Source organism: Camelus ferus, chromosome 13 (assembly GCF_009834535.1).
Source record: "Camelus ferus isolate YT-003-E chromosome 13, BCGSAC_Cfer_1.0, whole genome shotgun sequence".
NCBI lineage: Eukaryota > Metazoa > Chordata > Mammalia > Artiodactyla > Camelidae > Camelus > Camelus ferus.
Genome location: NC_045708.1, coordinates 38,319,009 through 38,343,669, shown reverse-complemented (window position 1 = coordinate 38,343,669; position 24,661 = coordinate 38,319,009). Strand labels below are relative to the sequence as shown.

Here is a 24,661-nt window from a genome sequence, read left to right as displayed (position 1 = left end):
GGGACAGTGACCCTCCACATGGAGTAGCCAGGATCATCCAAATCTGATCCTAAATCTGAAAATGGGTTTGTGTATACACAATGTGTGTTGCCCTATTGCACATATAATCTGTTATATTACACACATCCCACCCCTACTTCTAGCTCAGAATAAAGTGCAAACTCTTCACCCTGTTCACAGGATCCTTTGTCACCTGGTCCCTAATAGCATCTGCAGCTTCATCTCTTACCATGTCCCCAGATACACTCTGTATAAACTAGAGACTCACAGTGGCCTCCTTGACTCTCATCCCTCAAGTCTCACCCCCAGCTCTGACATCTGTGCTCCATCCCGCAGCCTCAGCCATCTTTCTGATGCACTTAATGCTCACATTGTCCCTTCTTGAGCATGGCAGCGGGGCCCTAGGCAGAGGAGGTAGCAGCCTCTGGGAGAAATGCGTTCTAGGTAGAGGGACAACCTGAGCAAAGACCCCAAGGCAGCAAGGCTCTGCCGCTGGGAGGCAATGACAGGTAGTCTGGTGGCTGGAATCATGGTGTTAGAGGGGTGAGGGATGAGCAGGACAGGGAGCTGGGGGGTCACACTGCGGAAGGCCTTCTGTGCAGGCCAGAGGAAACAGGGAGTCATAAAAGACTTGGGGGAAATTTATGTCTAATAAAAAGAATAAAGATCTCTCTGTAACGCCTGGCGCTTTGCATCTTATCCTTCTAGTACCTATTATTTCATCTGCTTCTCTAACCTACGAGGTAGGCATTGTCACTGCTTTTTACAGGAAGTGAGGCGTCCCCCCAGCAAACCAGTGGCAGAGCCGCGATCCCCTGCTGCTTGCACTGACCCTTTCTCTCTCGACCTCCCTGCATGGCAGCTGGCAGAAGCCCGTCCCTAATTTTCACCAACCGGCATGAAGTGCGGAGGATAGACCTGGTGAAGCGGGACTACTCGCGTCTCATCCCCATGCTCAAGAATGTCGTGGCGCTGGACGTCGAAGTTGCCACCAATCGCATCTACTGGTGTGACCTCTCCTACCGCAAGATCTATAGGTGAGCCGAGGCCGGGGTCCTGCCCCCAGGCCTGGGCTGGGGCGGGGCTGACAGAGGAGGAGATGAAGGGTGGCCTTCCCACCCTCTCTGCCTCTAGGATTCCCCAGGAGGGAGCCGGGGCTTAGGAAGGGATGCAGGATCACAGTGGATAAGGAACTGCCAGGACTTCTCCACCTGCTGGGTGGGCTGATGCTGAGGGCTTCGTTGAACAGCTTTGAGCCCCACACACTGGGGCTTTGACTGACCTCTGGTGGCCTAATGGGGCTGTGCAAGACATAGGAACTGTTCAGCCAGGGCAGAAAGGAAGAAATCTCTGGGTTTGGTGAGGACTTTCAGAGCAGCTCACATATCTGTGTGTTGCATCCTGGGGACTCAAAGATGACTCAGACCTGGTCCTGCCTGGAGGATCCCCACTCAGAACATAGTGACATCCATTGTGATGATCATGAGGGAAAAGTATAGAGGAGGCCTCTGACCCAATCAGGGGGGTGGAGGATCTTCCTGGGTGGCACTGCCCCCAGTCCAGCCCCTCACAGCACAGCCAGTGGAAGGCTCTTCACACACACAAGGAGGATCTGTCCTAGGTGCTTCTGCATGTGCTCAGGCCCCCTTTTAGTAGTCATGTCCTTTCTTTGTCCTGAGATCCGCTAGGCAGGACTGGGTAAACTGTTGAACAAATGGTGGGCTGGCTGGCTGGACGGAAGCAATGCCAAGTGCTGCTCAGTGACACCTTGATGCCTGCCACACCCCCATCATGCACAGACACACTCAGTCATACTTGCACACCCAGAGACAGCTAGAGCAGTGCCTGTCTGACAGTTGTGACTGGAGAGTCAGGATTTGACGACGGACTGAGTATGGGGCTGCTGGAGAAAGAGTTCCCAGGTTCATTTTGGGAGCTTTAATTTCTGGCTTGGGAGGTTTTGTGGACGGTGGTACTGTTCTCTGAGATGGGAGCAGTGGAGGGGGACGTGGGGGCAGGTGGGCAGTTTGGCTGAGAGGAGAGGAATTGAGAGGAGCAGGTTGGGACGTGTTGGGTTCAAGGTGTCCAGGGGACATCAGAGGGGGGCCAGTTGGCCTTATAGTCTGGAATTTAGGAGAGTGCTCAGAATCAGAGAGTCAGTTATGGATGGCGGGGGACAATGTGGAACTCATCACCCAAAGAGAGGGTATGGGGAGAAGAAAAGCTTGGGGAAAATGGCATTTGGGAGACCGAGAGCCCTGCTCATGTTGCCTCCTGAGTGTCTGCTGTACTATGGCCCCTTCTCTCCATTCTCACCGCCACGGCCCTCCTGCAGACCCTCTTCGTCTCTCACCTGGATGAGGTCACAGCCTCCTAACTGGTCTCTCTGCCTTCATCCCCTCCCCTTCCAATCCATCCCATATTCCTCAGGTGCCTCAGTGATCTAACATGCCTATCTGACCATGCCCTCGGACGTGTTCAGTTACCCCTCCAGGATGAAACCCTGACCCCTCAGCATGGCATGCAGAGCCCGTCGGGATGTGGCCCCTGCATGCACTTACTTCCAGTCTTACATCCCATGTACCCGGTTCCACCCCCTCTGGGTATCTCACTGTTCCAGAACACACACCATGGCATCTGCACATGCTGTTCCCTCTGCCTTCTGTTCTTTGTGTTCCTGGTGAATTGGTCCTCCAGGGCCAACTACAAAGCCTTCTCCAACCCTCCAGGATGATGTAGTCTCCACTCTCCTGCTTCTGTAGCCTCTGATACTTTCTGTAATCACATTGCACTGTTGTAATTATCTGGCTGTAAACTTCTGTCCCTACTAAACTGAGCTCCTCCAGGCCGGACACTGTGGCTGACTCAAGCCTGTATCCTTACCCTAGTGGCCCAGAGAACATGTTGAATGGAAATTAGCCAAGTTCCTTTCAAACCCACTGCTATGGCCCAGAGGGAAAAGAGAGGGGGAAGGGCAGCTCCAGATGGGCCCCAGGGCTGGAACGCCCACCCCATGCCAGCCCTGGTTGCTCCTAGCGCCTACATGGACAAAGCCAGCGACCCAGCAGAGCAGGAGGTCCTCATTGACGAGCAGCTGCACTCTCCAGAGGGCCTGGCAGTGGACTGGGTCCACAAGCACATCTACTGGACTGACTCGGGCAATAAGACCATCTCAGTGGCCACAGTCGATGGTGGCCGCCGACGCACTCTCTTCAGCCGTGACCTCAGTGAACCCCGGGCCATTGCCGTCGACCCCCTGCGAGGGTGAGTGTCCCCACCCCGAACTGCCCATTCTCCTCCCAAAGGCGCTCAGTCCTCGTGTGTCTGTCCCAAGAGATATCTTGAGGGCTTTGGAGGCCCTGGGCCACTCAGACACAGACCATGGGGAAGAAAGGCCACATGGGCCTCCCAGGCTGTTAACCCCTGACCAAGGTTTCCCTGGGTACTGGTCGCCAGGGCTCTCCCAGGGCTCTGCTACTCACTCATCATAATATAAAACCAGGGCTCTAGAGATGGCCTGGTAGACACTGCTGGGGCAGGAAGTCTTCCCTCAGGCTGCTACACGCTACAGGTGGGCATCTGGCGGCCCCCACACTTTCAGAGACAGGAGCTTACTACTTCTCACACAGCCTGTTTCATCTGGGGGCAGCCCTGCCCATTAGAAAGTGTTCTTTTGCTTGTTTGTTTCTCGTATTCCCAAGTCTGCCTCTCTCTGACTTCCTCCACTGGCCTCTGGAATTACATCAAACATGTTTACTCCCTGCCCTGCAGGACAGCCAGCAAGATTTGAGGGCCGAAATCACTGGGTCTGCTCTGCTCCAGGCTGCCCTGCTCTGGCCACGCCTCTATATCGGGGGTAGGGATTCTGAACAGAGCAGGGCCCCCTCCCTCTGTCTAGGGATGTCCTGAGATGGTGTGGTTTTTAAGCAGCTGCATCATAATAAGTTTGCCAGACTCACCAGCTTCTTCCTACTGCTGTTTCCTTAATTGTTAAGCAGGCATAAGAAAACCCTCTTCCAGTGAGGGCAGCTGGGGGCGGGGCTGGCCCCCTGAGAGGGTGTGCATGGCTGTGGGAACTGACTGATAGTTGCTGTTTAATAAGCGTGCACAGGTGCATCCAGGACAGTACCAGGCACTCTGCAGACACCAAGTCATCTCATTTAGTGCCCACCTCAACCCTGTTCCCTGTCTACTGTCACACAGACCTGGGCTGCACCTGCCACATCCTCCGAACCATATAATTACACCCAGCCCATCCCTTGTCCACTGGGGATCTGGCAGGGGTACCAGCAGGGAACCCACTGCATACTCAAGATAAAATTTAAGGCCAGTTTAATAAAGGGACTATGTACAAAGGAGCAGGTAAGGTCTAATGCACCATCCTGGACTAAGAACAGGGAGCAGGGAGGGTTATCTGAGTTTGGGAAGGACAGAGGGGTAGAGAGGGTCACCTTTAGGACATCAGCCAGCCAACTTTGTAGGGGGCGGTCAGGGGAATAGACATCCTGACCTCAGTCTCTTTCCTTCCCCCTCCAGGATTTTGCTGAACACAGCTGGAGGCCAGAAGGCTAGGGAGCCATGCCCACTGATGTGGTTCCCACATGAGTCAGCTTTTCGGTGTTCAAAGCAGAATGGAGATGGGGAGAGAGTAGATTCAAAGTGGCAAATGGAAGGTGTCCAGAACAAGCACTCAGCCCCCTAGTCTTGAGCTAGCCTTGGCTTGATGCCAGGTTTCAGCAGAGGCATTTTGGAGAGGATTAAGCACACAAGCTTTAGACTCCAGCTTGAATTTGAACTTGAATTTGAAGCCTGGCTTCAATACTTTTTCACATTGTAATCTTAGGGAAGTCAGCCCCTCTGAGTCACAATTTACTCATCTGTAAAGTGGGACTAATGATTATACCCTTCTGGGGGTGGTTGTAAGGCCAGAATGAAAATATTACTTTGTTCAGCAAGTGGTAAATAAGGCCTCTGCCACACATGAGCTACCTGCCAGGTATAAAATGAGGAATAAGGCAGATGAGGAGCCTGCCCTCAATGGAGCTTATAAACTAGTGGGGAGAACAGACAGTAAACAAACACACTGCACTGCATGTGTAAATAACCAATGCTGTAGAGCTACAGAAGGGAAAAATGGGGTACTTTAAGAGTTGATAACAGGGAGAAGTTACTTACGCTGAGAGGTCAGAGGAAGTTTATCTACTCGAAAGACATTTATTCTAAATAGCAAGAGAAGGGGAGGAAAAAGGCTCTGTGAAGCTTTGGTGCCCTGAAGGACCTAAGAGGAGCCCTGCAGGGTAGGTGTGGGGTGTGTGAGGGAGGCGGGCAGTGGCTGCAGAAGAGACACGCAGAGCCCTGTCAGCTGTGATAAGGATTTGGGATCTTATTTTAAGGTCAATAGGAGAAGCCACCATAAAGTTTAAAAGCAGGAGAGTAATAGATCTTAAAAGTTCTCGTCACACATAGAGTTTGTTAGCTACGTGTGGTGCTGGATGTTAACTACCTTATTGCGGTGATCATTTTGCAATATGTATAAGTATCATTATGCTGTACACATGAAATTCATGTAATGTTATATGTCTTATATCTCAGTTTAAAAAAACAGGAGAATGACAACTTCTACTTTTAGAAGCTCATTTTGCCTGCTCTGTAGGGACTGGATTAGAGAGTGCAGTGAACACTACATTAGTAAGTAAATGAGGTGGGACTATTCACCTAGTAAATACTCAAGAAATGTTCAGGACAAAAAAGAGAGGAGCCCTGGACAGAGTTCTAACACTGTGACCCTGGGTAGGTCGTCCGTGTTCTCCTCTGTTGACCAGGAAGGTAAGAAAGGGTTGGCAGGCCCTTGCCTTCCCACTCCGGTGCTCTGGGGCTCTGGTTCAGCTGCTGGAAGTGGGAGAGATGGGCTCACAGGGCTGTTTGGCTGAGGTCAGGTGTACTCTCGGGGAATACAGTCTCCAGGCACTCAGGTGAGATGAAGGCTGAAGTGCCAGCCAGTTCTTAAGATTTGCTGGTTCCGGTGACCTGCACAAGTCTTGCCAATCCCCACTAAGCATCGTCTTCAACATTCCGAAGGCCATTGAGCCTTTGTGATCCAGACCACTCCAGTTGTGTCCCCTGACAAGAAACCTAGTTGGGTTCTTCTCTCTTCTAGGTTCATGTATTGGTCTGACTGGGGATACCAGGCCAAGATCGAGAAGTCTGGGCTCAACGGTGTGGACCGGCAAACGCTGGTGTCAGATGGTATTGAGTGGCCCAACGGAATCACCCTGGGTGAGCCCTGCCTTCCCTGGACTGGGGGCCTGTTCTGGCACCTGGTCCTGACCACTGCCTGGAGCTCCTTGGGCCTTGTTTCTGTTTCCCCTCATCGTGCCAGTGCCTGTGTTTCCTGATGGTTGCCCGGGGCTGGCCTCCTTCTGAGGCCTAGCCTGGAGATGTGGGCAGGGGAGGGGCACAGAGGAGCAGAGATCCAGGCTGCCGTCCCAGGCTCACAACCTGACCCACCATCCCCTTTCCCTCCCCAAGATTTGCTGAACCAGCGCCTGTACTGGGTGGACTCCAAGCTGCACCAGCTGTCCAGCACTGACTTCAGTGGAGGCAATAGGAAGATGCTGATTTCCTCCCCTGACTTCCTGAGCCACCCTTTTGGGATAGCCGTGTTTGAGGTGAGACCCGTGAGGGGAGGCATGGCCTCATCAGGAAGCCGGAGACTGGAAAAGGCTGTTCAAATAGGACGACTCCCTGAGACTCATCCAAGTGGAAACAAAGGGACAGGGAAGCCACCTGACTTGTTTGTACACAACCTGTGTGCTGCCTGCAGACAGAGGCTTTGCAGCCTGTTGTCCACTTGGCAGCCTTTCCTATGCTCCTTCCCCAAGGCCCCTCCCTCAGAGCACTTCTCATAGGTAAGTTTCTAGACCATGTATGTTTCCTCTCTGTACCCCCAGCACCCCCACTGTACCCACATATACAGAAGGTACCCGATAAAGGGAGGGAAGGAAGAAGGAATACACATTTTCTTAGTATCATTTACTGTTGGAAATGGCCTGAGAGATGCTATTTAGCTCAGCACACTTACTGACCTTTGCTGGACCGTGGGATCATAGAAGTGATTCAGACATCATCCCCATTATCAAGGCGCTCACAGGAGGGTGCAGAGTCAAGATCTTCCTGTGTTCTGATCCTAACAACCTTTCTTCTTGGGGAATGAGGAAGCCAGAACCAACCAGGTTCTCACACACATGTACCTCTTCCCCAAAACTAACTCTACCACCGAGGGGAGGGAAAGCAAGGGGACACTGATCTATGGAGGGCACTGGCAATATTTGCTTGGAGTGGCATCACCCAACACAGCTCTGAAATTGTGGGCAAAGCCCCACCTCCCAAGTCCAGCCCCTGCTTCAAAAGACAGGTGTGTTCAGACATGTGTATGAGTTTGTGCATATATGTGGCATGTATGTGTATGTGCATGTGTACACATAAATGCATTAGTTTTAAAATGTGCATTCCTGTGTGTGCTAGTGCTTGTGGGTATAAATACGTATACCAGTACTTAGATGTTCATTTAGGTACCAGTGTGCCTTTGGGTACGTAGATGAGCATGAGGTTACGTGTCTGCATCTGTACATGAGGCTGCACGGTTGCACCTGTAAATGTGGATTTGCCTACAGAGGCACATCCAGGCTTGTATGACTAACCATTGCATGCGTATGTGTGTATGCCCAGAGGCTGTAGGAAGCCCAGTAGGGATCATGCTCACTGGATCACACATCCTCTTCAATCTTGGTCCCAGACCCTAGTAATGGTGACAGCTATAGAAACCCCACCCTGGGTTTTTGCTGAACTCCAGGAAGCAGGCCTAGCTCAGCATTAATGAGCAGGCTTCAGGCCAAAGCACAGAATCACTGAGTAACCCTCTGAGACAGAAGGGAACCAGAGCATATGCCACAGATCAAAGCTGAGAATCCCACAATGAATCTGGACAGGAGAGCTCAGGGCAGTTCTTGTGGCTGTATTTTCGGGCCGAGCCCTCAGACTGAGGTCATGGCTTTAGGCTCTAGGCCTCTCGTCCTCTGCCTCTGTACTCCACAGGACAAGGTGTTCTGGACAGACCTGGAGAATGAGGCCATTTTCAGTGCAAATCGGCTCAATGGCCTGGAAATCTCTGTCTTAGCTGAGAACCTCAATAACCCACATGACATTGTCATCTTCCATGAGCTGAAGCAGCCAAGAGGTGAGCCTTCCCTGCCCTTGTACCCTCCCTCCACGAGGCAGGCTGCATTCACGTTCAATGCAGCACCCCCAGAAGTAGTGGCAACAACCCCTCATTCTAACTATAACGGGAAGGGTGGGAAAGCAAAAAGGGGTAAAGAAATAAGATTGACGCCTGATTCTAGATCTAGAAATTTAAATAAGAGAGATATATGGCATGTGACAGAGAAAAAATCATGGACTTTGGAGTACAACAGACGTCAGTTCAAATTGTCTCTAAAGTTACTAGAGGTGTAGCTTTGACAAGCATTAAATGAAACTGTGGGGGTAAAACACCAGGCACAGTGCTGGAAGGTGCCCAGTAAAAGTAGTAGCGAAACTGTTTTGAGTAAGCCCAGTGGGGAGGGCCCGGCCCTCAGAGGAGGGAGAGCCTGGTAGGCCCTGTCTGCGCCCCAGCTCCCTCTCTCGCTCCGTCTCTCTGTGCCACTAGCTGCAGACGCCTGCGAGCTGAGTGCCCAGCCCAAAGGAGGCTGTGAGTACCTGTGCCTTCCTGCTCCTCAGATCTCCAGCCACTCTCCCAAGTACACGTGTGCCTGTCCTGACACCATGTGGCTGGGCCCTGACATGAAGAGGTGCTACCGAGGTGAGCAGAGCGACCAGGAGGGGTGGCCCCTGGCAAAGCCAGATCCCATCCGCTGAAGCCTTCCATGGCTTCTGGAAAAGCACGTGCTCCTGGTTTTCCTCCACCTTCTCTGGCTGGCTCCTTGTTGCCTCTCAGGCTCCTCTTCTTTACCTACCTTGAATGCTGGTGTCCCCTGGGGTCCCGCCAAGGCTTTCTCTTCTCCCTTTCTCACCCAGAAAAACACACATACACGTACAACATTTCAAATTCAGTTTCAGGGGAATCTGGAACCCCTTGAAGACCTTGAATTAAAAAGCCTTGATCCCCATGGCTTCAGTTACTATTTATATGCAGGTGATTATGAACTTGCCCAGAACTTAACACACTGCCCAGATGCCCTTTTGTGTTGTGATTGGAACTAACAGTCAGTTAATGCTTCAACCATATAAATTTATATCCATCCCCCAGTCCTGATGAAGGGACACAGCCTTTTGAGCGTAAGTCTGCTGCACCATGTATGATTTCCAGGTTCCAGTGTTTAAAGTGAGGTGAGAATTTAAACCTTACAGTGTAACAATGTAAAATCCTTCTAGATTTATATGGTTTCCACTCTTCCCAGTCTTTTTTAGTGGTCTTGCCCACACCTAATTCTCCAGCACTGTTTTAATGACTCATCTTTATCAAGTCAAAGTGCAGTATGCTTGGCACCCAGCTAAGGAGGATCAGGGAAGGAGTTTCAGCTGAGCCATGAGGTTGAGTTCACAAGTGAACCTCCCAGGGGCAAAAATTTAAGCACTGAAACCAAAATTCTCTATCCAAGTGACCTTCATGATATTTCCCCTTCAGCGCCTCAGTCTACCTCAACTACGACGTTAGCCTCTACCACAACGAGGACAGTAGCCGACACCAGAGCCCCTGGGACCACCGTCCACAGCACCACCTACCAGAACCACAGCACAGAGACACCGAGCCTGGCAGCAGCGGTCCCAAGCTCAGTTAGTGTCCCCAGAGCTCCCAGCACCAGCCCGTCTGCCCCAAGCCCTGCAACCAGCAACCACTCCCAGCACTGTAAGGAAATGAGTTCTGCCTTCTTTCATGACATGGGCGGGTCCTAGGGAAGCCAGGATGGGGGGAGCTGTGGGAAGAAGAGGCCATAGCAGCGCTGAATACTGGATGTCTGCACAGGGGGAGCAGGGGGAGGTGAACGCCAACCTGCGCTTTAGGAGTCCGTAGGTGCTCTACTGTGTAGAGGGCCTTGAGGGAAGCCACTTCCTGTCTCTGAGCCGTAGTTTCCTCACCTGCACGGTGGGATAATAATAACCCTTACCCTGCCTGCTTCGCAAGATTGCCATGCGACGCGGAGAAGGCTGTGTAAACAGGAGTACCTGCGGGCACTGGTAGTGTGTCCATGTCACACGTTACTGACTGTATATGAGGGAGCGTCCCTCAGATTTGGAAACTTCAAAAGCTCTGCTCTTCGTTCTCAGCACCCTTAGTAGGTTCCCCAGACAGTCATATCCATAACTATGGTTCGTTCATAACTCTCTGCAAACCATGAGATAGAAATGATTAAGTTCACCACTTACGACATCACTGGGCCCTGGAGGCAGAGGACAGTGGCTTTTCCACAGTAAACTTTGTAAGCATTGCAGCTCCTTTCTCCCCCTAATAATTAGGTTCCCTGAGAGTAACCCGGGGAAACAGACACAGGGAGAGGATAGCATTTGGGCCATTGCCAGAGGACAGTCATCTCCTCTCTTGGAGCAAATGTAGACGTTAGCCCTTCTTCACGCCTCAGAGGGCTGTCCTGAGGATCCAAGGGAAAGCTGCTATTTAAACTAAAAAGGTCCATACAGATGTTACAATGAAGATGAGTGTAAGCGTGAAAAAGAGGACACAACTTCCTTTTAAAAATATATAGTACACTTTCCCAGCACTTGTCAGTTTAGAGTGTGTTTTATAGACCCTATTCGGACTTCACAGCAACCCCTACCCCATCCCCAGCCCTCTCTGAACTAGGCAAGGCTGTGCCGGGCACTGTGCTGGGGAGGCATTTTGCATGAATTATCTCATGTAATCGTCACAATATCCCTAGGAAGGAGGTATACCATTATTCTCATTTTAAAGATAAATAGGCTATTTTACATACATATAACAACTTGTCCAAGGTCACACAAGTAGTAAGTAGTAGAGCCGAGATTTGAACCCAAGAAGTCTGACCCAGGGGCTTGTGCTCTGGATTCTATTTATACTATTATACTGTGTCCCATTTTAATTACTTAAAATGGACAAGAAACAAGACAGGCTAAGCATCAGATCCTGGCTGAAAAAGGCAACTGCCCCAAGCAGTCAGCCACATAAAGATGTAAGGGCTACTCTGCCACACCAGCCCCCAGCTTCCTACCACCCTCATACTATGGAAAGGCTGAGGAACTTAGGCTTAAGTCCTGGATGTGAGTACCCGCTCTGCCACTTGTCCGTGAGTCCCCCAAACCCCAGTGAGACTCAGTTTCCTCATCTGTGAAATGGAGATGACTTCTGTCCTGATGGGATCTGGAAAGACTAAATGATTAGACATTAGCCAGGATCATCATTTTGGAATGAGGGCAAGAAGCAGTTGGGTAGTTCTTCCTGCTTGAGGCCAACAAGGACATGGACTCGGTCAGCAAACATGTGTGTTTTGCAGATGGGAATGAAGGTGGCAGGATGGGCTCAACAGTCACCGCTGCTGTCATTGGGATCGTCGTGCCCATGGGTGAGTGTGGCCCCGAGCCACTGGGGAAAAGAAAGAGACCCTGCCCAGGGTCTAGGAAAAAGCACTAGAAGGACAAAGTACTTAGTGCCCTGACCTGTCTCATTGACTTTTTCTGCCCTGGCAGCCTTCCTGCTCACCTCCCAGTCCTGATTTAGTTTGATTTCTCAGCTTGGCACACAAGGCTCTCCAGACCTGGCCCCAGGCAACCGTCCAGATGTTTCCCCCATTGCCCCTCATTGACACTCTACACACCAGCCATGTGAAGCCAGACTATAGGCTCCACGGGGACAGGGCTGTGTCCCTCTTTTCACCACTCTCCCCAGCTCCCTGCAGTATCTGGCACACGGGAGGAAATATTTGTTGAATTAATAAGTAGAGCGACTTGCACCTCCTTTAATAAATCATGCTATCTTGCTTTCTTCCTGTTTGGTTTTTCAACAAACATTTATTAAGCAGCTACCATGTACTAGACTCTGTGATAAGGGGAGGGAAAGTGGTTAAAAATGAGTAAGACATGGTTCCTGTCCTCTGAAAGTTTATAGACTTGTCAGAGAGACACACATAACAGATACTTGATTCTGACATGGTAATTCCTAAAATGAAGCAATATGCAGTTCAGTCAAAGTGCCAGGAGGCACTTAACTTGGACTTGGGAGAGAAGAGAAGCGGGCAGGGGAGGGTTCCTAGTGGAAATGATATTTGAGCCAGTGGAAAGGATATCAAGAGAAACCTGAGCAAGTGAAGACAGCATGAGCAAAGCCAGGAATGGGAAATGGTGTGTGAGGGCAGGAGCAGGTGGATTTGGAATACGGCCAGAATATGACATTTGGTTAAACCTCAGAGACAGCCCCCGGGGCTGATTCACTCTCTCTCACCTGATGTTCCCATAATATCCTGCACGTCTTGTCTCTCATGCCAGTCTCTTCTCTTGGTGGGATCTTTGAATTGTGATTGTCCATTCATGGTTTATCTCCCTTCCTTACCCATGAGTACCTCAAGGACGAGGACTTTGCCCTTTTATCCTGGGAGTCGCCAGTATGGTGGTGAGTTAGTGAGTGAAAGTTTAAAAAACTCTTAACTATGCAAGGGACTGTCCCAGGCACCAAGAGTCCAGGGAAGAAAAAGATAAAAGACTTTAAGAGCTTTCAGTCTTTAATCATAGAAAAGTGATACAAGAAAGGTGTGAATACATATTATTATGGCCTGTAATAGAGGCACGATGCCCTGTGGAGGAGAGGAGGTGGCTCTTCCAGAGAAGGTGGCTTTTGAATTGGCCTTGAAAGGCTTTCGTCACTACAGGTGATGGTGAGACCATTCCAGGCTCACTTTGAGTGGAGCGATTGGAAAATACTCAGCATTGTTTAATGAAAGAGAAATCTGCTCTTTTGCTGCCATCCTCTGCTCTATAGAAAGGCATGTGTATGTTGTTTTCCCTGATATAACCTGCCCTTTCACCCCTCAGATTAGCAGAAATTTGTGTCTTGCTTAGGAAGGTCTGCCTCATTCTAAATTATTAAAATATCTCCCTATATATTTACTTTAAGCGTTTTTTTAGTATTTAGATATTAGTCCATTTGGAATTTAGAGGGTAGGGTGAGGTTGAGCTTTAACTGGCTTTTTGGACACGCCTTCCTAGTTTTCACAAGACCATTATTAAGTAGTCCATCCTTTCCTTCTGACTTGACTTGTCATCTTTATTATGAACTACATGCCTAATACGTACTTTGATCTGCTCCTTCACCAGTTGTCTCTCTATTCCCATTTACTAGAAGCACAACTTTGAGATATATTTTAATGTCTAATAGGTCATTATTATTCTTGAAACATTTTCTTAGCTATTTCTATTCAATTTTTCTTCTAGGTGAACCTTAGAATCATCTTGTTAATTCTATAAAAGTTACAATGGAATCTTATGCTTTGAATGTACAAATTGATGAGGGGAGAATTTACATTTTTACAATATTGAATCTTCCCAGCAAGGAAGATGACATATCTTTCTGTTTATTTCAGCCTCCTTTTGTGTCCTTCAGTAGCATTTTGTATATCACATAGAACTTGTACGTTCCCTGCTGGGTAATCCCAAGTATTTTACAGGTTTTTGTTGGGTTGTTATGCATGTGTTCTTATTCCATTCCACTTTCTATTTGATTATTGCTGATTAATAAGAAAGCTGTTGATTTTTTTATGTTATTCTTGATGGACTAAAATTATTTCTAATAGTTTTTCATCCGCTTTTCTAAGATTATCCAAACATACAATATCTATTAATAATGACAGTTTGGTTTCTCCTTTCCCATGTGTGCCCTTCAGTTTTTCATCTGGTCTTACTGCATAGCTAGATCTCTGGGACAACAAATAGTAGCAGCAATAACAGGCATCCTTGCCTTGTTCCCATCTTTAAAGGGCACCAATTACTGTTCATTATTACAGTCTTACCAAAGTAGAAACCCCCTCTATAGCATCCGGGATAGCTGCCACCCAGCCTCCACTTGATTGGCTCACTGTCTTATGAAGCTGCTTGCTCCGTTTTTGCCCAGCTCTATTTAAGAATGTCCTCCTTTACTCATTAATATATTCATTTATATATATTTTATAACTCATAGCCTAGGTTCCCTGCTGTGTCCGCTTCTAGAGATGTGCCTCTCCTTGTAGAGTCCCAGCTTTGAAAGAAGCACCCCTCCCCACCCTCTACCCTCTGATTTTAGGAGAGAATGGTTTTCTTAGAGAAATCCAGGGAAGCAGCAGCATTAGGGCAGAAGTGTGGTGAAGAAATTCACTCATTCAGTCAGCACGTTAGTGAGCTCCAGTGCTAGGCACTGGGCATAGAGAGATAAAAAAGACACAGTCCCTGCCCTCAAAGAGCTCAGTCTCCTTGGGGGTACACATATATAAGGTATGACACTGTGGACTGGGACACACGTGAGGGAATAAATGACCATACTGCGAGAGGTTGAGAAAGGCTTCACATTTGAGCTGGATTTTGAAGGATGAGTAAGTAGTTAATGAAGGACGAGCTAGGAAAAGGCGTTCTCAACAGCAGAAAAGAAACCTGCAGAAACAGAGCCTGAGGAACATTGTCACGTTGTAGTGGTGGCAAGAAACGCACTACTGTTTGAGCAATGGGTGGGAGCCTGCTGGATGTTCAGTGTCACGTGTCTTCCTCCAGCGGTAATAGCCCTGCTGTGCATGAGTGGCTACCTGATCTGGAGAAACTGGAAGCGGAAGAATACCAAAAGCATGAATTTCGACAACCCAGTATACAGGAAAACAACAGAAGAGGAGGATGAAGATGAGCTCCACATAGGGAGGAGTGCTCAGATTGGCCATGTCTACCCAGCAGTAAGTACTCCTTGCCGGAAGAATGCCTTCCTTCCTTTCCTCCCTTCTTCCTTCCCTCCCTTCCTTCTTCCTTCAAACATTTACCAAGAACGTACCATGTGCTAGGGGGACACAGAAATGCTAAGGCAGGTAGTTGGGGTAGAAGGGTATCGGGACCACCCTAAACCTAGAGGCTCTTCCTGGTGTAAAGAAGCCAAATGTCTGTCTATGTGCTGAGTATGTTTTCAGAACCTTTGGCCTAGAAAGGTAACTGGCCATTCATTTCAGTAAACACTGTATGCCAGTATGTGCCAAGTACCGCACTAGATACCAAGTGTTTAAGAATAAAGAAGGGATGTACTTGCTCTAAGGAGTTGGAGGGGGAGTTATAGAGAGTCACTTGCTATTGTATAGCGGTGCGCTGAATGCCATGGGGGGAGCTCAGGAGTCCCCTCTTCTAGGAAGCTTTCTCTGGTTTCTTTGTCCTACCACCTCCTCTCTCCATCACAGCACCTGTCACACTATAGTCTACTTGTCTTTTTACTCAGTGGTTTCCCCACTAGACCGTGAGCTCCTTGAGGTAGGACTGTCTAATTAATCTGTTTCCCTGGTGCCTAGCACAGCAGAGTTGGCTCCCAGTAAATAGTTGTTGAACAAATGCTATGGAAACATCAACAAGGGAGTTGTTAATTCTGTTTGGAAAATCAGGCAGGGAGTGCCTCACAGAGGAGGTGACAGATGAACAGTATCCTTGAAAGATTAATAGCAGTTTTCCACATAGAGAGGAGGAAAATGGCATTCCAGAAAGAAGCATGTGCAAAGGCTGAGAGGCACAACAGGCATGGCTTGGGGGAGCAAGGACCACAAAGTGGCTGGAGCAGATGTCATGGTTGTATAGCAGAGTCGGGCTGAGTGTGACCTCATAGGTCATCCAGTCCATCCCCCTGTCAGGCAATCAGCAGCTTTGATCACCCACTGTGGGCAGAGCCCTGCCTTGGGGAGACCAGAGAACTGGAAGACCCAGCCCCTGCCCTCAAGGAGCTTTTTGTCTTGCCGGGGGAACCAAGGTCACAGCTGCACCAACTCCCGAAGAACCCTCTTTCCGAGCTGCCTGTCGTCAAGTGCAAGGTAGGGCAGTGCCACTCTGAGTCTGAGGGGCTGATGAGTGAGGGTGTGAACCAGGCAGGTGCAGCCAACCCTAGAAGGCTCTCTGGTTCTGAAAGGCTGCAAATTGTGAGCTGGGTGTTGGGGCAAAGAGGGAAAATGGGTTAGCTGCAGACAGAGGAAATGGCATGTGGGAGAAATGATTGAGTATGGGGCAGGGCGGACAGAACTGCTGCCGAAGCTAATTGTGAAGGGGAGACGTGAGAAATGAGGTTGAGCAAGTGGGGAGGATTAGTGGATGGCCCTGAGGATCCTTAACCTTGGCCAACCCAAGCAAACAGTTCTTAACCAATTTTTAAAGATCAGAGAGGGCACAGTGGAAGAAATGCTGAGCCTGGAGTAAGGAAATGACTCCCAGGTCCACTGTTCCACAGCCCTGTGATCTCAGTCATTTCTCTGCTCACTTTTATTCATAAAATGGAAATAACATCCCCATTCTCTCTGCCTCCTAAGTTTATGAAGTTCAAGCAAGACAGCACATGTGAGAGTGCTTTGCGAGCTGTGAAGCACTCTGTACATGTAAAGTGTCACTGTTTCCAGAGAAGGAAACAACCCCTCAGGGGGAGCAATTCCTGGTGAATCTAAGGCCTGAAGAATAAGCTCCTGCCAGTCGCAGAGAAAGAGAGGAGGAGAGGGAGGAAGTTGACATTTAGTAAGAACCTACTGTGGATCAGACACTACTGTTTTATGTACATTTTCTTGTTTAGTCTTTACAGTAACCTATATAGTTGATATTATTAGCCCCATTTTGCAGATGAGGAAACTGAAACTCAGAGAAATTGAGTAACTTCCCTAGGATCACAACTAGGAAGTGGCAGAACCAGCATTCAAACTCCTGTCTGTAGGTACACAAAAGCCCATGCTCTTTCCACTGTATCATAGGGTAAATAGCCTTGAAGCTCTGGAAATCAGTATTCTTGACAACCTGTTCTCTCCCCTGTCCTTTCTCTGGTCTCACTGCTGGGGCCTGCTTTTGGCCTAGAGATCTGTCTTGGGGAGGGTGGGAGGGTAACTGGACTAGAAGAAGATAGTCTCAAATACCTGTGCTGCTGGAGCAAGGCCATGGCATTCATGCAAAAACACAAATAATCCAAAGATGATTCAAAAGGCAGTGGAGTTACTTTTTATTGTTTGAAGACTGTCCAGAGATGGAAAACTAGTCTGGGTCTGTTTTATGCTGGTTAGGTTGATTTAGAACCCTAAGCCCTGAGTGTGTGTTAGGTACTATATTAAGCACTCTCCATACATGATCTCATTTGATTTCCCAACAACCCTGTGAGGTCGGTCCTATTATTATTCCCATTTAACAGATGATGAAACCAAGGCTCAGAGAGGTGAAGTGGTTAGTCCAAATTCATACAGCTGAGACAAATCTTGAAACACTAGGGTCTGTTCAAAGGAGGGTATCCAGGAAATGGAAGAGTGGGACACGGGATTACATCAGGACCAATTGGAGAAAACTAGAGATATAGCCTGGAGATGAAAACACTCAGAAAGAAGGAAAGAACTCAACTACTGTCTAAAACTTTTCACGGGTCGTCTGTATAGAGCTCTTTGAATCTAAGAGATAGAATCAAGGAACATCAGAAGATATAAAGAAACAGATTTCATGTCAGTACAGGAAAGAATGGAAGTCCACTGTCCACAGTGGAATAGACTGGCTCAGGGGTTAGTGGGCCTACCATCTAGTGGTCAGCTGTTTGTGGCAGAGAAAAGTCTAGTATCTAATGACTAGAAAGTAGGGGTGAGGGAAACAGTGATTGAATTTCATTCACCTGCATTGCCTTCCAATTCTGGGTAAGTAGTTGAGAGGGGTGCAGCCGATTACCTTTCTGCTTGTGATTAGCATGCTAGAGACAAGAGGCTAATGACCTGGGATTAAACATTTGCCAAAGCGAACCCACTGAAGTTGAGCAAACCTAAAATCCTGTAAGGGGAGATGGAGAAAGTTTAGATCTCTGCAGCCCTCCTCTTTACAAAGAGGCAGAACAGAATGGTGAAATAAGCCACAGCTCTGGATTCACATACATCTGGATTCAAATTCTAGTTCACCTGCTTGCTGTGTGATCCAGGACAAATGCTGCTTAAGCTCATTGAGTCTCAGTTTTCTCATCTGTAAAATAAATATGACAAACCTGTCTCTTGAGGTAGTTTGAAGAGTATGAGCTAATGCCTATAAAGTGATAGAATATCTGGTATCTTGTCGGTACCCAATACATAGCTCCAGAGGGTCTAATGATGATTTCTTTGCTCTGTCTCCCCTAGCGAGTGGCATTAAGCCTGGAAGATGATGGACTGCCCTGAGGATGGGACCACTCCCTTCGTGCCTCATGGAATTCAGTCCTATGCACTACACTCTGGATGGTGTATGCCTGGATGGAAGGGTTTATATATATATGAGTCTGTGTGTCTGTGTGTATGTGTGTATGTGCGTAATTTTTTTTTAATTTATGTTGCGGAAAGGTAACCACAAAGTTATGATGATCTGCAAACATCCAAAGGATGTGAGAGTTTTTATATGTATAATGTTTTATACACTTTTTAACTGGTTGCACTACCCATGAGGAATTCATGGACTAGCTACTGCTGAGTGACTAACATGATGTACATAACCAAAAGGGGCCAATGGTACAGTAGCTTACTCATCATTTAAAAATTATATTTACAGAGGGTATTTGGTTTGGGGGGCTTCTTTAGGTTTGGGAGTTTTGTTTTTTTGTAAATAAAATGATTATGCTTTGTGGCTATCCATCAACATAAGTGAAAAAAAAAAGAAAAAAAACACTTCAACTCCCTCTTCCATTTAGATTATTTATTAACATATTTCAAAAACAAGGTTAGTTCTATAAGTAATTTAGAGACATATGAGAGTATTTATTTTTGGTATGACTGGCCCACTGCGCAGACTCTGTGTGCATTTATGTTTATGTGTGCGTGTATGAGAGAAAAATCTGTAGAGAAGAGGCACATCTATGGCTGTTGTTCCAATACATAAAGATAAATATATTTTAAAACAGTCCACAAGAGGGGTGTCTGTGGTTTTCAGAAAAGCCTTTGTAAATCTGGCTCAGAAAACAGGTACCATGGTTTGTGCAAACATGCAGTGGACAAGGCAGGTCTTTTCTACCCCTGGAGCCCCCGTCAGTCAGGAGAAGCCCCTCAGCTCACCCGTGGCTGCTGTGACTCTCACCTGGGCTTTCTCTCCGTGGCCAAGGCCAGTGTACAGACTTCACAGAGCACCAGGAGTTCTCGGGAGCGCAGGTGAGACCGAGCCTGAACCTCGGCTACTCCTTGTTTTAAAGTTCAGCATTTCGAGTAGTTTCGTTTTCCTTTAGGACAATGTGGGTTGAATTCATTAGGTTTCCTCTAAGCACCCCAAGGGTGCCATCCTTACTTTTACAGAGAGCTAAGTGGAGATGTTTCTAGAACAGCCCATGTTTACTCTAGGGACTGGCTCAGGCACTGACCTCTGAGTATGCATGGGTGAGGATAAGGACGGTGGGACAGGTGTCATTACATCTCTACTTCTCCCTGCCCCTTACTCTACCATTTCCTTTAGGTGGGGAAAACAATTTAAAGTAATACATCGGTTTGTTACCATCACGTATTCATATAGATGAAACTAATTTTTGGCTTAAGTCAGAAAAAGTGGCCAAACCTAAAGTCCTATTTGAGGGGGAAATGGCATATGCAATACTATAGTCTATTGATAACATATGTTCACATAGGGATTTGGTTTACTGCTTTGTGAATAAAAGGAAAAACTCTGGGTATATGTATAGATTTTTTTTTTTCATGGTGGACACTTACTTTGCTTTTCCTGGGCCTTGGGGAGGTGGGAAAAAGTGAGCTTTTCTCTTTGTGGGGGTCTCCCATTGAAAACATAATCCTACAGTCGCAGAAGGAATTCAGTCCCCACTGGCTCTTATCCAAGGTGTGGTCTTTTCTTAACTCTACTGTTCTGCCACTTCACTCCCACTGGACAACCAGGGACAAGGTGTGACATGGAAGTGTTTGGCTTACGTAGGAACAGAGGACTTGTATCTAACCTTAGCATACCTGGAGCTTGACACTTTTAAGCAAATTCCTCCCCTCCACTCCCCAGCTGCCCCCAACTCAGAGAAGCTTGGATGTCTTACCAGCTTGATGTCCTCTGAATTTCCAGGCAGATGTTCTGGAGTTCTGTCACCCGTTTTGTTCCTCGGACCTTTCTCTACGTCACTCATGGTCTTCTAACTTCTGAGAAAACAACTATGTTCTGGAGCCTGGGCACTGTGCTTTGCATAAACAAGCAATTTCTTCATGTGTTGATTGTCCTGAAGCATTCGTCAAGAGGCTAAATGCAGTTGACCTAGAATGACTAATACCGAACAGAATTTTAAGAACAGGTGGCTAACTCCTATTGAACTCAGTCACTACTATTCTTTCAAGGATGGAAAGTGAAATTATTTTTTTGACTGATGAAATTATAAGAAAAATGATGAAATTTATACAAAGCAAGCAACTTTTTCTGTAACCTGCCTCCAAAGAAATTGAATTTCCTGGAGGAAATGATAACTGACTCATGCAGAGTCTCTAAACTTTCAGTCAGATCCTGGCTTTCACAGGATCTCATCCTGAGACCTCAAAATGATGGTGAAACACAACTTTCTGAGCTATTATCCATGTTTCCTGCATACGCTACAACTACAGTTTGAAAGAGGCAGCTATGGGAACAACTTACCAAAAAAAAATCTGTGGAATACTCACGTGTTGAACGTTGAATGGCAGTAAATTAGATGAAATCTGAGGGGTCAGGTCCATCCTCCCCTATTCTTGGAGGCATTCTGAGGTGCAGTTGCAACTCTGTTGCCTTTTCCCCCTGTGCCATCATCTGTCTACAGCCAATAATGGATCATAGAGTCACTGGACTACAGGGCTGGAAGGAAGCTTAGAGATAAGATCAGGAGGGCAGAAATTTTATCAGACTTTTTTTTTTTATTTTAAAAGAAACTAGTCCCAGTCCTTTTCCTCCCTTTCCTTTCCAGGAGACTACTTTGGGCTGCCCAAACATTGTATCAGACCTGCTACCAATCTTAGAGCCTATCTTTCCAGTGGAATTATGAAGGCATTGGCAGAAATGCCTTCCAGAAACGGAGAAAACTAAAATTTTATTTATTTACTCTTGATAGCATGATTATTTATAAAACAGATTGAGGTAACCTGTAACCTCAGACTGAGATTGGATTTAAACTCAGCAGTAACTACTGTCTCTCCCTCCAGATCTATGTGATTGCAAAATGTATGTTTATTCACTGAAACCATTTGCTAGCTACCAGCTAAGTGCCAGGGACTGCAGGTGTACAGGTCAGTCATGTTTTCTGTCATTACGAACTCACAATAGCAGTAGAAGAAGACATATGTGCAAATAAAGAAGGAATAGGTTCTCTTGAGAGTACTGTCTGGGCACAAAGAGAGAGGTCGTTTCTGCCTGAGGAGATGAGGTCAAGAAAGGCATCATAGGAAAAGTGACCTTAAACTAAGTCTTAAAAATGAAGTAGGGGTGTTCAAGCTGCTTCAGGCAGAGGAGACACTGAGTTAGGACACAGAAGCGTGAACCAGCATGGCAACCTTAAGGAACTGTGTGGAATTCATTGCAGTGAGCAAAAGGCTCAAGGGGGACTTAGCCAGAAATGAGGCTGGATGGAAAGACAGGTTCAATATAAGCACTTTATAGAATATTTCTATTTAATTTCTGACACAAATAATCAAACATTTCTTGGTCATTTATTGTGTACAAGGCACCAAGTGCATCACAGAAAATGGATCAGCACTTTGCAGGCATGACAGTCTTCAGCCTCAAGCCTACCAGTGGCCAAAGTGAAACTGACTGCTTTTCATATATTTGAGTCGAAGCTTTTTGATATGGTCAGTGAAGACTAATAAAGGCAAAGGGATTTTCATAAGCATTCCATGTTGTCAGGAGCCTCTGAGATTTTCTAACAGTGAAAAAGAAAACTGGAAATTTTGAAGACATGGAGAGGGGACCACAAGCACTGTCCAGTCTGGTGCTGGTGGGCCTGGGGAGAGGACACAGGAATGTGAACCTCTCCACCCCACTCCCTCACCGCAGCCATACATTCATCATTTCACAGAATATACATGAGTTATCAGTTAAACGCTTCAGAGTAAATACTTTTTTCCTGGCAATGCATGAAGATAAGAGTATCGGAGTCTTCTCACACTATTTTTAGGGTATTGGGGATTTTCAGGGTATGGAGAACTTAGAGGTGGAGGAATTACAGCTTCAAAATTTCAGTTAATATAAGAAATCAGGAAGTTTGTTCATTCAGGCTATGCACCATGTGCATAGTCAAGAATCAGCAGAAATCCTCTGCGTTTGCAAACACTTTGTGCTATAAAAAGTAATTTTAAAAAGCCACCTGTATATGTATATATATATTTAAATACATGAAGGTTTTGATACTTTTTTACAAAAATTACAAGAGAAAACAAGTATCTGTACAAACCATGTGTTTTAAAATAGCATTTTGTTCTCTACAAGCTGTTGTGGCAATGAAGGACTGGTTTGCAAACTCCATCACATTGTACCCAAACAAATTTCCCTTGTTTGTCTCCCCCTTCCTCTGACACCCCCACATGACCATATGTGATGTAACAGGCATGTTAGGATGTTGGGTCACGCTAACCATTTCTGCTTTTGTCTTGTCTTTCCGAGTTCTGTTAGTTTCTATGCTCAGTGCCCCTTGCAGTCTGGTTTCTCTTCCAGCGGCAAAGGGTGGTGTGCTGCATCTTACTAGCTGTACTGACGTCTTCTTGGTGAACTAAAAGCCAAATGTGGACATTTGTAAAATCAGTGCACTGTTTCTAGAGAGACATTAAACTCATTTTTTAAAAATCCGAAAGTACTGTTTGTGATGCTTTAATGAAGGCGGAGTGAACGATCTTGCAAGATAAAGACTATAGGTATTATCATTCCCATTTTAGAGATGAGGAAATGAGTGAAGGAACTGCCCAAGGTCACAGTTATGTTTAGTGCCCCCAAAGTACATGTAGTGCATGCAGTGCTCATGCACATGTGGTGCCTAGATTTTCCTTCTCTGCTTCATCTAGGTAACTCCTATTTGTCCTTGAGTACTCCACCTAGAAAGCCGTCTCTGTTCTCTCATTCTCAGACCTAACTCACAGGGTTAGGTAACTACACTTCTATGCCAGGTTTTGCCTACCTGTATCCCAGTACTTCTGCCCTGCCTCTGACTCCCATGCCACTGAGGTTGCTTGGTCACCCAGGGTCTCCTTGATTATAAATCTCATAAATACTTTCAGTCCTTATCTTCCTTGACCTGGAAGCAGTATGTAACAATGTTGGCGCTCCTTTCTTGAAATATTCTTATTTTGGCTTATATGACACAATACTCCTGGTTTTTCCCCTACCTCTCTGGCCACATCTTAATCTCCTTTACCTACCCCTTTGTTATGGCATTCCATCTTAGATCCATCCACTTTTATATCTCCATTGCCACTATCCGAGTACAGGCCACCATCATCTTGGATTATCACCACCATAGATTACTTTAACAACTACTTATCTGAGTTTCACACTTCTAAACTTTCCATTTTCCAATCTAGTCTACAACATTGCAGCCAGAGTGGTCTTTCTAGAATGCAATAGATCATGTCACCACCACCCCTTTCCACTTTTCTGCTTAAAGCCCTTCATCCATTTTCCTTGCATTAAAATCCAGTACCCTTGGGTTTTAGCCCAAACTCCTTAATATGGATGGTAAGGTCTTCATGATTTGGCTTCTGCCCCTTCTCCAACCTCATTACTATTTTCACAACCTTATTCTGTATTTGAACCACACAGTTCTGGGCCCTCTGTCTGAAACATTTCCTTCAGGAAGACTTCCCTTAGGCCCATAGACTGGATTAGGAGCCACTCCATGTGCTTCCAATAGTGTTCTGTGCTTTCCCTATTTGTAAATTTTAACTAAATTGATTATTTGCATGCTCCTTAATTGCCTCCTCTGCAAGTTCTATAAAGGTCTGTCTTACTCACCATTGTATTCCCAGCACATGACACTTAGTAGATGCTCAGTAAATTATGCTGAATTTAGGCACATCAAACACACAGATCACGCATGTTCTTTCAGCTATGCTACGTTGTCTCATACTCCAAAACCTGAAATCACCTTATAGCATGATTGGAGTTGAGCGTCCTTTAAATTTTCTCAGCATTTTTGATATTTGCCACATCTGCAGATGCCCAGATTCACCAATTACATTATAATTTTTATAATTTCACTCTTGGAAAATAACCTTATGGTCATTATCCAATGTCTCTAAATACTTAACTCCAATTACCACCTCAAGATTGTTGTGAGGATTCAAAAAACAAGCACTTGTAAACATACTCAGCCTATGGGCTGACCTATTAGTGGCCTAATACCTTGTTTCCTTCTCTTTTATACAAGTCCCTTGTTACCACCTACATCTGGTTTTGTTTTGTTTTTTTTTAATAAAATGCCTTATAGCAATTTAGTTTGCAAAGCATTTTCCAAGACATTATTTCTTATCTTTACAACAGT

General features: G+C 46.7%; 1 protein-coding gene across 11 annotated transcripts in view; it reads left to right on the top strand.

Moving 5' to 3' along the window:
* LRP8 (LDL receptor related protein 8) overlaps positions 1-22,973 on the top strand; it is a 77,366-nt gene extending 54,393 nt beyond the window's left edge. For 8 of the 11 annotated variants that reach the window (XM_032494313.1, XM_032494304.1, XM_032494303.1 and 5 more), the window contains 11 exons: positions 863-1,037; positions 3,037-3,264; positions 6,158-6,276; positions 6,529-6,668; positions 8,095-8,236; positions 8,705-8,857; positions 9,683-9,904; positions 11,523-11,591; positions 14,758-14,930; positions 15,861-16,037; positions 18,339-22,973. In XM_032494313.1, the coding sequence (XP_032350204.1) occupies positions 863-1,037; positions 3,037-3,264; positions 6,158-6,276; positions 6,529-6,668; positions 8,095-8,236; positions 8,705-8,857; positions 9,683-9,904; positions 11,523-11,591; positions 14,758-14,930; positions 15,861-16,037; positions 18,339-18,377 (1,637 nt within the window). In that variant the 3' untranslated portion in view covers positions 18,378-22,973. The remainder of the gene's footprint in view (positions 1-862; positions 1,038-3,036; positions 3,265-6,157; positions 6,277-6,528; positions 6,669-8,094; positions 8,237-8,704; positions 8,858-9,682; positions 9,905-11,522; positions 11,592-14,757; positions 14,931-15,860; positions 16,038-18,338) is intronic. The other 3 variants (XM_032494307.1, XM_032494308.1, XM_032494314.1) reach the window with 1 other exon arrangement.
* Positions 22,974-24,661: the final 1,688 nt, after the last annotated feature.